Below are 13,908 nucleotides of genomic sequence, written 5' to 3' on the forward strand. Positions count from 1 at the left end.
TTTACAAAACATTTTTTTTTGTTTATTAATTAAATATTTTTATTTTAAGTTTAAAAAAATAACTTAATTAAGAAATTATTGTTTAGTCGACAAAAAAATCTTATAATAGYAATTGTAGTAAAATATTATTTATAAAAAATATTTTATATTTAGATTATTTAATTGTAAATAAATAAAAAAATTAKAATTAAAATTTTAATTTAATAATTATATATATTTAATATATATATATACTGTATATAATATWCTMTTGTTTTAATTGCATAATACTTTTTAAAAATAATTTTAAAGGTTAATAATATTTTTATTTTTTGAAAATTATTTTTGTCTGCATTTTATAATTATTATATAAATAATTTTTATAGTAAAAAAATATTATTAACCTTAAAAAATTTTTCAAAAGATAGTATTATGCAATTAAAAAAATAGGATATTATATACACTATATCGTATACTGTATCGATAAATAAAAAAAAAATATTGATAAAATTTATATAATTAAGAAAATTTTTATTATATCATAGTTTTATTTTTCTGATTTTTCTAGTATAATAAAAAAACTTAAAATAATAATTATATAATAAAATGATGTTATTAAAGCATGGGCATACTAACTATAAAATTAAACTATATATATGATAATTTATACAATAATTATAAATTGCAAACAAAAAATAATTATCAAAAAATAAAAATACAATAAAAATATTATTAACCTTAAAAATTATTTTTTTTTTAAAAGTATTATACAATTAAAATAATAGTATATTATATACAGTATCTATATATTTATTTATTTAAAAGTAATTAACTTTATTATTAATGATAATAAACAAACATTAATATACTAAAATTAACATTAATAGTAATATCAAAATTATAAGTTCATAATTTTATATATATAAATTATAATACAGTATAATAATATTAATATAAATGCAATCAGTATTATTGATATTTGATAAAATAAAATAAATATTTTTTTTGCTGTTCTCAAAAATATAAAGTAATATTTCCTGAAAATATTTTTATCATTTCAATAGAAATATTTAAAAAATAAAATAATAGTTTTATTCAAAAAAAAATTTTTTTAAACCATTATTATAATTAAATAAATTATAATAATATTTGGTTAATTAAAATTTACTATAAATCTAATATAATAATAGTATAATAGTATGAATCAAATTAATTGTGATCGCATTTTACCGGATAGTCTACAATTGCCACCAAATGAAAACAATAGTCTCTATACTATTGGTCTCTATATTAGACTACCGGAGCCTAAAATAGCCGATAGTCGCAAACATCAACAACAACATAAACGCAAACTAATTAGTCAACCGCTAGTAAATATAACTATATTATTACAATATCTATTGGCAAACATATTACTGGAGTTTATACCGGATAACTGTCCCCGTTTGTATATAGCACTGGGCGATTATAGTCGACTAATCGGTTTAGGACAACACATACATTTGTGTGCCATACTATGGACATTAGTTAATCTGTCTACACATTTAATATACATTTATAACTACCATTACCTGCTGTCCAGTGCTAGTAGTAGTAGTAGTGATAGTGGTGGTCGTCATAATGAACCGGCATTTTTGCTGTCAATATTCTCGGTGCTAACCGGCCGGCGATCGCCCGAATCGGTTGGCCTAACCAATCGCCGGGCTGTCTTCCGATTGGCCCGTCAAGCCAAACGTCTATACCGGTGGACCTGGTTTGCTGTACGACGTACGACACCGTTTATGGGCCTAATAGTAGTCATACCCTATGCTATACTATTGTCACCGTGGGATACACTTGGATATGGCCTCCTAAACGGCCTGCATACTGGCCTGGTAGGCTACTATAACTACGGTATCAGTCTATGGCAACTATACTATTTCTATATACTATGTCTATATTTGAAATTGAAAATACGTACTATCAATAGTAAATTGCTAGTAAGGAACCGTAGGCGTTTAGCAATGGGCATTGATGAGGATCGGGTGCTCAAACAATACGATCAGCTATGTTATGAAATTGATCAATATAATTGTACGTATTGGTCAAAATATTTGCTAACAGTTTGGACATTGCTAGGATCGGTAGTCAGTTTGGGCGCCTATATTGTACTGTTACTAGAGTTTTCATTGGTCCAACATTTATTACTCGGCTATATTGTTGCCGTAATGGCCACACTATTCCTGGTAATCATATTTACAGCTTCAAATGTACAGTATGTGTTGGGCCAGTCGTATAATATACTACATAGTCGACAAGCTAGATGTGCTTTAATTTAATTTAAATTTATTTATAATTTTATTTATTATTGGATATAATTTGAAACATATTGAATGCCTTATATTTTGGACGAAAAATTTAATAGCAAAACATTATTTTTTTATTAATTAAATATTTTTCTTTTAAGTAAAAAAATCTTAATTAAGAAATTATTGTTTAGTCGACAAAAAAAATCATATTTATAAAAAAAATATTATTTATAAAAAAAATATTATTTATAAAAAATCATATTTATAAAAAAAAACATTATTTTATATTTAGATTAATTAATTGTAAATAAATAAAAAATTATAGTTAAAATTTTAATTTAATTATAATATATATTTAATATATTTAATCTTGTTTTAATTGCATAATACTTTTTTAAATATAATTTTAAAGGTTAATAATATTTTTATTTTATTTTTGATAATTATTTTTGTTCGCAGTTTATAATTATTATATTAATAATTTTATAGCAAAAAAAATATTATTAACCTTAAAAATTATTTAAAAAAGTATTATACAATTAAAACATTAGTATATTATATACACTATATATATACAGTATAGATAAATAAATAAAAATATTGCTAAAATTTATATAATTATGGAAATTTTTATTATATTTTTGTTTTGTTTTAATTTTAGTTTTAGTTTTAATTAGTATCATAAAAAACCTTAAAATAATAATTATATAATAAAATCATGTTATTAAATCATGGGCATACTAACCATAAAATTATAATATATATGATAATTTATACAATAATTATAAACTTTAAAAAAATATTATTAACCTTAAAAATTATTTTAAAAAAACGTATTATACAATTAAAATAATAGTATATTATATACAGTATATAATATATATGTATATTTATTTATTTAAAAGTAATTAACTATATTATTAATGATAATAAACAAACATTAATATACTAAAATTAACAATAATAGTAATATCAAAATTATAAGTTCATATTTTTTTTAATATACAGGTATATAATATAATAATGTTAATGTAAATTTAAGCAGTACTATTGATATTTGATATAATCAAAAATAAATATTTTTTTTGTTGTTTTAAAATATATAATGTAATATATTTCCTGAAAAATATTTTTATATTTCAATAGAAATATTTAGAAATAAAATATAGTCTTATTTTCATATAAGAAATATTTAAAACAATTATTATTAATCAAATAAATAGTACCAATATTTTACTATAATTACTATATAAAAAAGCTAATATATAATAGTATAAGAGTATGAATCAAATCAATTGTGATCGCAATTTACCGGTTAGCCTACAATTGCCACCAAATGAAAATAATTGTCTATATTATATTGGTCTCTATATTAGACTACCGGAGCCGCAAATAGCCGATAGTAAACAAGAACATAAACGCAAACTAATTAGTCAACCGCTAGTAAACATAACAATATTATTCACTTACAGTATCTATTAGTAAACACATTGTTGGAGTTTATACCGGATAACTGTCCCCATTTGTATATAGCACTGGGCGATTATAGTCGACTAATCGGTTTTGGACCACACATACGTTTGACTAGCATACTATGGACATTAGTCAATCTGGCCACACATCTAATCTACATTTATAACTACCACTGCCTACCATCAAGTGCTAATGGTTGTCATAATGAACCGGTATTTTTGCTGACAATATTTTCGGTGCTAACAGGCCGGCGATCGCCCGAATCGGTTGGTCTAACCAATCGCCGGGCTGTTGTCCGATTGGCCCGACAGGCCAAACGTCTATACCGGTGGACCTGGTTTGCTATCCGACGTACGACACCATTTATGGGCTTAATAGTAGTCGTACCCTATGCTATACTATTGTCACCGTGGGATACACTTGGATATGGCCTACTAAACGGTTTGCATACTAGCCTAGTTGGCTACTATAATTTCGGTATCAGTTTATGGAAATTATACTATTTCTATATACTATGTCTATATTTGAAATTGAAAATACGTACTATCAATAGTACACTGCTTATAAGGAATAGGAGGCGTTTAGCAATGGATGTCGAGGAGGACCGGGTGCTCAAACAATACGATCAGCTATGCTATGAAATTGATCAATATAACTGTACGTATTGGTCAAAATATATTGCTAAATAATTGAACATTGCTGGGATCGGTAGTCAGTTTGGGCGCCTATATTGTACTATTACTAGAGTTTCCATTGGTCCAACATTTAGTACTCGGCTATATTGTTTCCGTAATGGCCACACTATTCMTGGTAATCATATTTACAGCTTCAAATGTACAGTATGTGTTGGGCCAGTCGTATAATATACTACATAGTCGACAAGCTAGATGATCTTTAATTTAATTTAATTTATTTTTTATTTATAATTTTAACTAGTTTATTATATAACCTAAATTTTTTATAAYAATAATAATTGTTAAATGTTATTATTATTATTATAATTATTTTATTATTATAATTATTTTATTATTATTTTTATTAATATTATTATTATTTAATCATATATCTAATTAATTAATTTATTTATTTATAATAATGTGTAATAATAGCACTGTGTATTAATATACTAAAATAATATAAACAAAAAGTTAGTTAATTTACAATACTATAGAATATAATAAAAATAAAATGATAAGCAATTTATATACGGTATATATAATAACTTTTTTATGTAATTGTATTGTTAATAATTAATAAAAATAAATAAATATATATATATATATAGTATTGTTATATTTTAGTTAGAATAATATAAGACAATAAATAAAATTTCTCGGTATAACAAATATTAATACATTTTACTGTTTTAATATAATACTAATAAAATATTTGTAAACTATTACTAAAATCATTAAATTTAATATACTGTATATGACAATAATATTTATATTTATTATAAAAACAATTGATAACTATTTAGTTGAATCTATTTRATAATAATTCAGCAATAATTTGATTTATTTATCAATTTAACGAAAAAAAATAAGTTTTTAAAAAATTATTTATTTAAAAAAACTAAAATAAAAATGTACATTAATAATAATAATAGTACACTAATTGTTTTATTAGATAATAATACAATGCATTTAATAATTAATTTTACACTATTTATAATCAGTACAGTATTTATTATATCGGATATAATTATAATTAAAGTTATGTTATATTCGTTTAAATGTGAAAATAATACAAATAATAATAATAATAATWTTAATTATTCAAAACGTCGTCCAAAACTATTGATGTTGAACATAGTAATAGCACAGTTGGTTATAAAAATTATCAACAATTATTCATATTATATTTATCTACCGGTGCTTATTAGCTACTATGATGACGACCACAACCAATCACTATTATATACAATAAGATCGTTGACAATGTTGTTGAATACGTGCACCGAATAYATGACATCCCTGTCGATGACAATCATATCTGGCGATTACTATATAACATTTACAAAAATATTTACACACCTAAACCCATTGGACAGGTTGTCCAATTGGCTACTTATTTCAGGTCTATGGTTGGCCAGTCTACTATTATCCCTGCCGTTTCTACTAACATCACATGTCATATTTATGGACTATACAACTGGCCAAATGTTGTGCCTAATGAATAATCCAAGCAACTATTGTCACCAGTTTACGGAAATGGCATCAAATTTCAATTATATAAAGTATACACTAATAATACGTTTTGTATTGCAATTGGCTATGCCCGGTACGATAATACTATTTTACAACCTACGATTATTGTATTCACAATTATACAACTATTATGTAAAAAAGGACCAAAACTATTGTAACGATAGAATTATTGTACGAATAGTTATGCAAATTTCCGTATTTTTCGTATCCAATGGTTTAAAACATTCAAATASTATTAGAAATTTTCTGATAAATTTTAGACAAAATTCAACAAACAATCCCTGTTTAATGACTGCCGATGTTTATGTATAYTATTGTTGTTATTTAATTTGCATACAATTCTATACGTTAGTCTATTTTTGGTTTAATCGGCAATTTTTAGAAATTTTCTGGAAATATTTGAAAAGTATTTCGATTTTTTAGGAATGTTTGTAAATAAAAAAAAATGTCTAAATAATTTTAGTTTAACTTTTTTTATTATCAWAAACTAATAAATTATAAATAACAATAGAAAAAAATAATAAAATCAAAAAACAACAACAAATATATATATAAATAAAAATAAGATCTAAAAGTATAAGTAATATTATTTTATATTCATTTAATTTATTTGTTGCAATTAATGTAAATATTAATAAAAAAAAATTATATAATAATTMATTYATAAGTCAAGGCTGTATTTTAATGTATGATTTTGTTGAAACAATAAAAATAATAATAAGTATTATTGTATTTTTTATGTATAAGATATAAATTTTTATATATCACATAATAGTCCAGTATTTATGTCAAACAATATAGTAATTTATATACTGTATATATATATATATATATATATATTTGTAAACAAATTTTTTTTTAAATAAAGATAATTGCTAGATATAATACTAAAAAAATAAATAAATAATATATTGAATATAATAAATTAAGTAATTAAATAAAAATATTAATTATTTGGAAAAAATTAATGTTATCTGTAATTATTTCAATGATTTTATATTATCTTATTTATTGTAATTAATAATATTTATTAGCAAATAAAGGATATGTAATTTTATGTGTTTTTTGTTGTTGTAAATAATATAAATACTTATTTAAATTTTTTTTCCTCAACATTATATTATTTTTTTTTAAATATAAATATATTGTTTTATATAAAAATATTATTGATGTCAAACAATAATACAGTGACTGTTTTGTTTGKAAATAATTCAATACAATTCATAATTTTAATTATAATATATATAATAACAACAGTGTTTATAATATCGGATATTATAATAATTAAAGTAATGTTATATTCATTTAAACAACAAAATAATATAAATGATAATAATAATAATAATAATAATACAAACATACGACCAAAACTATTAATGATGAATATAGCAATATCACAGTTAATGTTAAACCTAGGTCTAACATATTCAAGCTTAATTTATATACCAGTGCTCCAGCCCATCAATATACCTGAGCTATCGATTACAGTCAAATCATTGGCCTCTTTATGCGAAACCTGGTCACTATATGTAACATCAATGTCGACGGCACTGTTAGCCACCGATCACTATATATCGTTGACTATGGTATTCAAACACCTGAACCCATTGGACCGGTTATCTACACGTTGGCTAATTATGGCCATATGGTTGGCCAGTTTACTTTTAGCCATACCGTTTATTCTAATCAACAAGTTAATCTATTTAGATTATACAACCGGCCAAATAGTTTGCTTGAATATTGCTTACACTAATCAATCATATTTTATACAACTGGCCGCTACTTTTATATATCGAAAATATATTATTAGTATACGTTTTGTATTGCAATTGYTGGTACCCGGCCTGATAGTACTATTCTATACTGTACGCCTATTGTATTCTATAGTATACAACTATTTGAAAAAGGTCGACAACAAAACAACAACAACAACTATTAGCAATACTAATATGAATAGCATTGCCATACGTATAGTGTTGCAAATTGCGGTTTATTTTCTTGGTAATTGGTTTTTACATAATACAATTATTGTTTATTATTTTAATAAACAAAATTATCCAGCTTCAAATTCWATGATATTTGATCTATGTAAAGGGCTTGCCGATACTAATTCAATGCTAAACTATTATTTCTATCTAATTGCCAGTGATTTCTATACGTTAAGCAATTTTTGGTTTAGTCGACAATTTAGAGAATATTTCTGGAAATATATAAAAAGTTTTTAGTGTTTTTTTTAAGATTTGTTTATATTTTTTTTTTTAAAAAATACAAATACATATTTAGTAGACATAGTCATAGATATAATAATATGATTAATAATAATAATAATAATAAACATATACATATTAAGACTTAAATTAATTATTTAATTATATTAAGTATCATAAATGATTTAGATTAGTATTATTATTAATACTAGACATATTAATAGACATATTAATAGACATAATACTAGACATAATACTAGACATAATAGTAGACATAATACTAGACATAATAATAAAAATAATAATTAATAACAAAAAAAATATTTAAATCTAAATATCTATTAAATAAATGTAATATTATTTCATATATCATATTATTTAGTGCAAGTAATGTAGAAATTAATAATAAGTAAATAAAAATTTATTCATAAGAATATATATTTTTGATGTTATTTTTTTAGTATAAACAACAGTAAAAATAATAAAATAATTATTACAATATTTTTATTGATAATTATTTTTTTAATAATAAATAAAACAATTTTAATTATATTATTTTATGCACTAGTAGAAAAATATTATTAAACTATATATTTCATAAAAAATAAATATTATAAAATATAAACTTTTTGATTTATTGAAATCTATAATAATTATATATAATTTATATATATAATTATTTGAATATAAGAAAATATAAAATAATTAATATTTAATACAATTTAAATACAATATTTAATAAATAATTATTTTTTTGTTTTTTAATTGCAAAAAATAAAATATTTACTATTTCTTTAATAGTAATATATAATAATACATTTTAATAAAATTAATTTTAATAATTTAATTAACAATAAATTTAATTATTTCTAAATTGACAACAAATTCAAAATATATTTAAACTTTTTAGATATTTCCAGAAATATTCTCTAAATTGTCTATTAAACCAAAAATAAACTAGCGTATAGAATTGTGTTACAATTAAATAAAAACAATAGTATACATATATATTGGCCGCTACTAGACATAGATTATCTAAATTTTTCGTATAGTTTGTCCTAAAAAATTAAAATACTTTTTTGAATGCATCAATAGATTGGACATAAAAAATACCGATATTTGCAATACTATGCGTACAATGATTTTTCGTTCATACACTGGTTGGTCCATTTTCATATAGTTGTATACGCTTGCAAACAATAGGCGCGTACACTATAGAATAGTATTATCGTAGCGGGTATGGTCAATTGTAATAGAAATCGTACGATGTTGGTCGATTTTAGAAACGTTAGACTAGTGGACAGGTAGAAAAAATAGTGATGCCTATAGTTACTATAAATAGTATGTTGGCATAGCATTTGGCCAGTTGTATAATCCATATAAATTATATGCGATGTTATCGTAAACGGTATGGCCAACAGTAGACTGGCCAAGCAAATTGCTGAAATAATTAGCCGATTAGACAACCGGTCCAATGGGTTTAGGTGTGTAAATATTTTTGTCAACGATATATATATGAATCGCATGATAACAGTGCCATCGATATGGATGTTACGTATTCGGCACATGTATTGCACGCGATGGCCAACGATCTGATTGTATATAATAGTATTGTATATTGTAATAGATTTCTATTATAATAATAATTATAATAATGGATGAGCACCGGTAGATAAATATAATACGAGTAGGTGTTAACAATTTTCATTATCAACTGTGCTATAACTATATTAATCATCAATAGTTTTGGACGTCTATTTGATTGATAATTATTATTATTATTATTATTATTACTGTTGGTATTATTTTGTTGTCTAAATGAATTAAACATAACTATAATTATAATAATATCCGATACGATAAACACTGTTGTGATTATTAATAATATAATATTAATTATCAAATCAATGGATTTATTTTCTAATAATACAATAGTAAGCGTATTGTTAGACATCATTATACTGTAATAATTTTTTTTTGTTATTAAATAGTAAACTAAATGTTTAATAATATTATATAATATAATTTTTTATATATAAAATATAAAATTCACGTTTAGTTAAACAGTTAACTAAATCTTGTGTAAAACATTAAACCGTATTATTAATAAATTTTATTTATTATATTTATAATATATAATATGTAATAATATATAAACATAAAAAAACTATTATTCAGTAATCATTAATTTTTTACAAAATTCTTGATAATAATAAAAATGATAACAAAACAATAAAATTAATTATCTATTTATTTAATTGTTTTAATTATTTATATCCTTAATTTATTAATAAATTAAATAATATATTGATATAATAATAACACATATTGATAGTAAATATTTTATATATCACTGATTTATATGCAATTAATAAAAAAAATTAATTTATTCATAAATAAAGGATATATTTGTAAATATAAAAATAAAATAATAAAAAATTAATTGATTTGTTGTTTTTGTACAGTATTTTATTAATACATTATTTTTATTAATGCACAAAACAATATATTAGTAAAAAAAATTATTGCTAACAAAATATGTTTTATTATTATTGATTAATATATCGATAATTATAAATAATAACTAATTGTGAAAGTTTTATATAAAAAAAAATATTATTTAACAATTTATTTTTTAAATTTAAATTTTAATGGCTACCAATACAGTGACCGTTTTATTTGGAAATAATTCCATACAATTGATTATAATTATATTGATAGCAGTAATTACTACAGTGTTTATAATATCGGATATTTTAATAATTAGAGTTATGTTGTATTCATTTAAACAACAAAATAATGCAAACAATAATAATAATAATAATTCAAACAAACGTCCAAAACTATTAATGATGAATATAGCAATATCGCAGTTAMTATTGAAAATTGGATGCACCTATTCATGTTTAATTTATCTACCAGTGCTCCAGTATGCCAATCTACCTGCACCTACCTATACAGTCAAATCAATTGGCGTTTTATGCGAAAACTGGTCACTGTATGTAACATCATTGTCGACGGCACTGTTAGCCACTGATCACTATATATCGATGACAATGATATTCACACACCTGAACCCATTCGATCGGTTGTCTACTCGATTGCTGATTATTTCCATTTGGTTGGCCAGTCTACTATTGGCCATACCACTTAGTCTGGACAATGTAATCATTTATCTAGACTATACAACCGGCCAAATAGTTTGCATGAATAATATCAGTAACTTTAGTTCAACATATTTTATACAACTAACCGATGGTTATATATATCGAAAATATATTATTACTATCAGATTTGTATTGCAATTGATGGTACCCGGTTTGATAGTACTATTCTATTCGATACGCTTATTGTATACAATGGCTTACAATTATATGAAAAAGGACGACACCAACACAACAACAATCATACCAAATAATATGGATAGCATTGCCATACGTATATTTTGGCAAATTACTGTATTTTTTCTAGCTAATTGTCTGATGCAAAATACAATGATTGTCTATTATTTTACTAAACAAAATTATCCAGCTACTAATTCAATGATATTTGATCTATGTACTATAATTGCCGAAACTGATTATTCCCGATACTATTATTGGTATTTAATTGCCAGCGATTTCTATACGTTAATCTATTTTTGGTTTAGCCGTCAATTTAGAGACTATTTTTGGAAATATTTGAAAAGTTTTCGCATTTTAAATATTTTGGGTTAAATTATTAAAATTATTAATTTGTATAATTTACTGTTTTTTATTTAAATTTTTATACAATATCATAGATATAGTAAACATCTTTTTTTTAAAGAAATTAATTAATAAAATAATAAATATAATATCATATTATATAATAAATATATAAAATAACAACAATAAAGACATTATATGTAATTCACATTTAAAGGATGTATTTTAATGACTTTTTTTTGTAATAAACAAAATAATTATTATTTATTTTATTTTTATTATATTAAAAAATATTATTATATTTTCTTATGTTTGTACAGTATTTCAATTTCAATAAAATATATATATATTTTTTAATTATAAATTTAAACGATTATTAGCTAATCATTTGTTTTACTATTACAATATATACTATTTTTGTTGTTTTATTAATTTATAAAATTTTTGTAATTGTAAATTGTTTATAAATAATTATATAAAGTTGCTTATTTATAATAATAATAATTTTTTTTACCTAATTACCAATAATTTTAATGTTAATGTTGATCAAACTGTTATAAAAGTATCTAGGTGGCACAATGTTAATAAAATTTTAGTTATACCAACATAATTATTATAAATAATTATTAATTATCATCATCATGATCAAGTTTAACATAAGTTAATTAAATAATCAATAATATTATTAATAATTCAATTATAGTTATTCTAGTAATATCTTAATAACTAATTATCATAATTACAATACTATTGTAATAATTTAAGTAAATTTTTGTTTTAGTATTTTATTTGATTTATAATAGAGTTTATCATTAGATATTGAATACTAAAAAAATTAATTAATTGTTGTTTATAATTATCATAAATAAATAAATTAATTAATTAATTAAATTAATTATTTCTGGTTTTTAATAACTTTTAAACATAACATAATGCATAAAAAAATATAATTAAAACCCAAAAAAAATAATTATTCAAACATTTAAATATATGACCCAAAAAAAATAAATAAATGGATAAAACAATTATTGGTTATTTGGACTCATTTCTAGTAAAAAAAAACTAATATATTTATATCTAATTTTGATGACTAACTATAGGCATAACATAAGCATACAATAAGTAGACTGACCACCAATTTTTTTTAAATAAACCTATATATATTAAATGTTACAATAGTGTACTTTGACATGTATTTAAATAACTATGTGTATATAAATTTATATTATATAAAAATATATGTAAAACATTAGTTGATTTTTACGGCAATTGTAATTACGCACCAATACATTAAAAAACTCATTGTATTTTAAAATTATTATTTTATTTAATTATTAAATTGTTATACATTTGTAGTTAATATGTTGCAGTTGTAAGCACTGGCATATATAGGGATTTAAGTCAATAGATTGACCCATAAAATAGTCGGCAGTTATTTGAAAAAGTAATAAAATTATAGAAAGTAAAATATTTTCTATTATTGGCATAAATGTTAAATTTTTGTCTATTTGTTAATTAAATTATTACTTATTTTAAGTGAAATATTTCTATATATAAATTATCATTAAATATAAAGTAGATATACTTTACATATATATTTATAATATCATAAAATTAAGAAAATTAAGATATAATTACATTTAAAAAAATTGAAATTTTTAAAATTTATTTTGAACAGGAACAATTTATAATTTAAAAAAATATATTTATCTTAAATATTTAAACTGTATATTTAAAAAAAAAATTACAAGCATTTTTTTTACTAAGATTTTTTTTATTCATATTTATTCTGTACTTTTATAATTATTACAATTAGTTAATAACAGTTAATAACAGTTAATAACAGTTAATAACTGTTAATAACAGTTAAAAATTGTATATTAATTTTTTTATATAGAGGTTATTCTCCTATTTTTTTTATACCTCTGGCCCCTATATTTAGACCCCCCCCCTATGTATTACTTTATCTAACATTTTTGTTGTAAGCCATAACCTGTAAGATTTGCCAACAACTTTTCATTTCGTGAATAGTATTGTCCGCTAAAAATTGTTTCCACGTCAACAA

General features: G+C 21.6%; 1 protein-coding gene across 1 annotated transcript in view; it reads right to left on the bottom strand.

Annotated features, from left to right (window-relative positions):
* Window positions 1-13,779: 13,779 nt before the first annotated feature.
* Window positions 13,780-13,908, bottom strand: part of LOC128965115 (uncharacterized) — a 1,902-nt gene continuing 1,773 nt past the window's right edge. The window contains exon 3 of the mRNA XM_054311769.1: window positions 13,780-13,908. This exon is cut by the window's right edge and continues 173 nt beyond it. Coding sequence (XP_054167744.1) covers window positions 13,807-13,908 — 102 coding nt within the window. The 3' untranslated portion in view covers window positions 13,780-13,806.

The sequence above is a fragment of the Oppia nitens genome, unplaced genomic scaffold (assembly GCF_028296485.1).
Source record: "Oppia nitens isolate AA-2021 unplaced genomic scaffold, nextdenovo-longstitch-racon4-pilon3 scaffold16_pilon_pilon_pilon, whole genome shotgun sequence".
In the NCBI taxonomy this organism is placed as follows: Eukaryota; Metazoa; Arthropoda; class Arachnida; order Sarcoptiformes; family Oppiidae; genus Oppia; species Oppia nitens.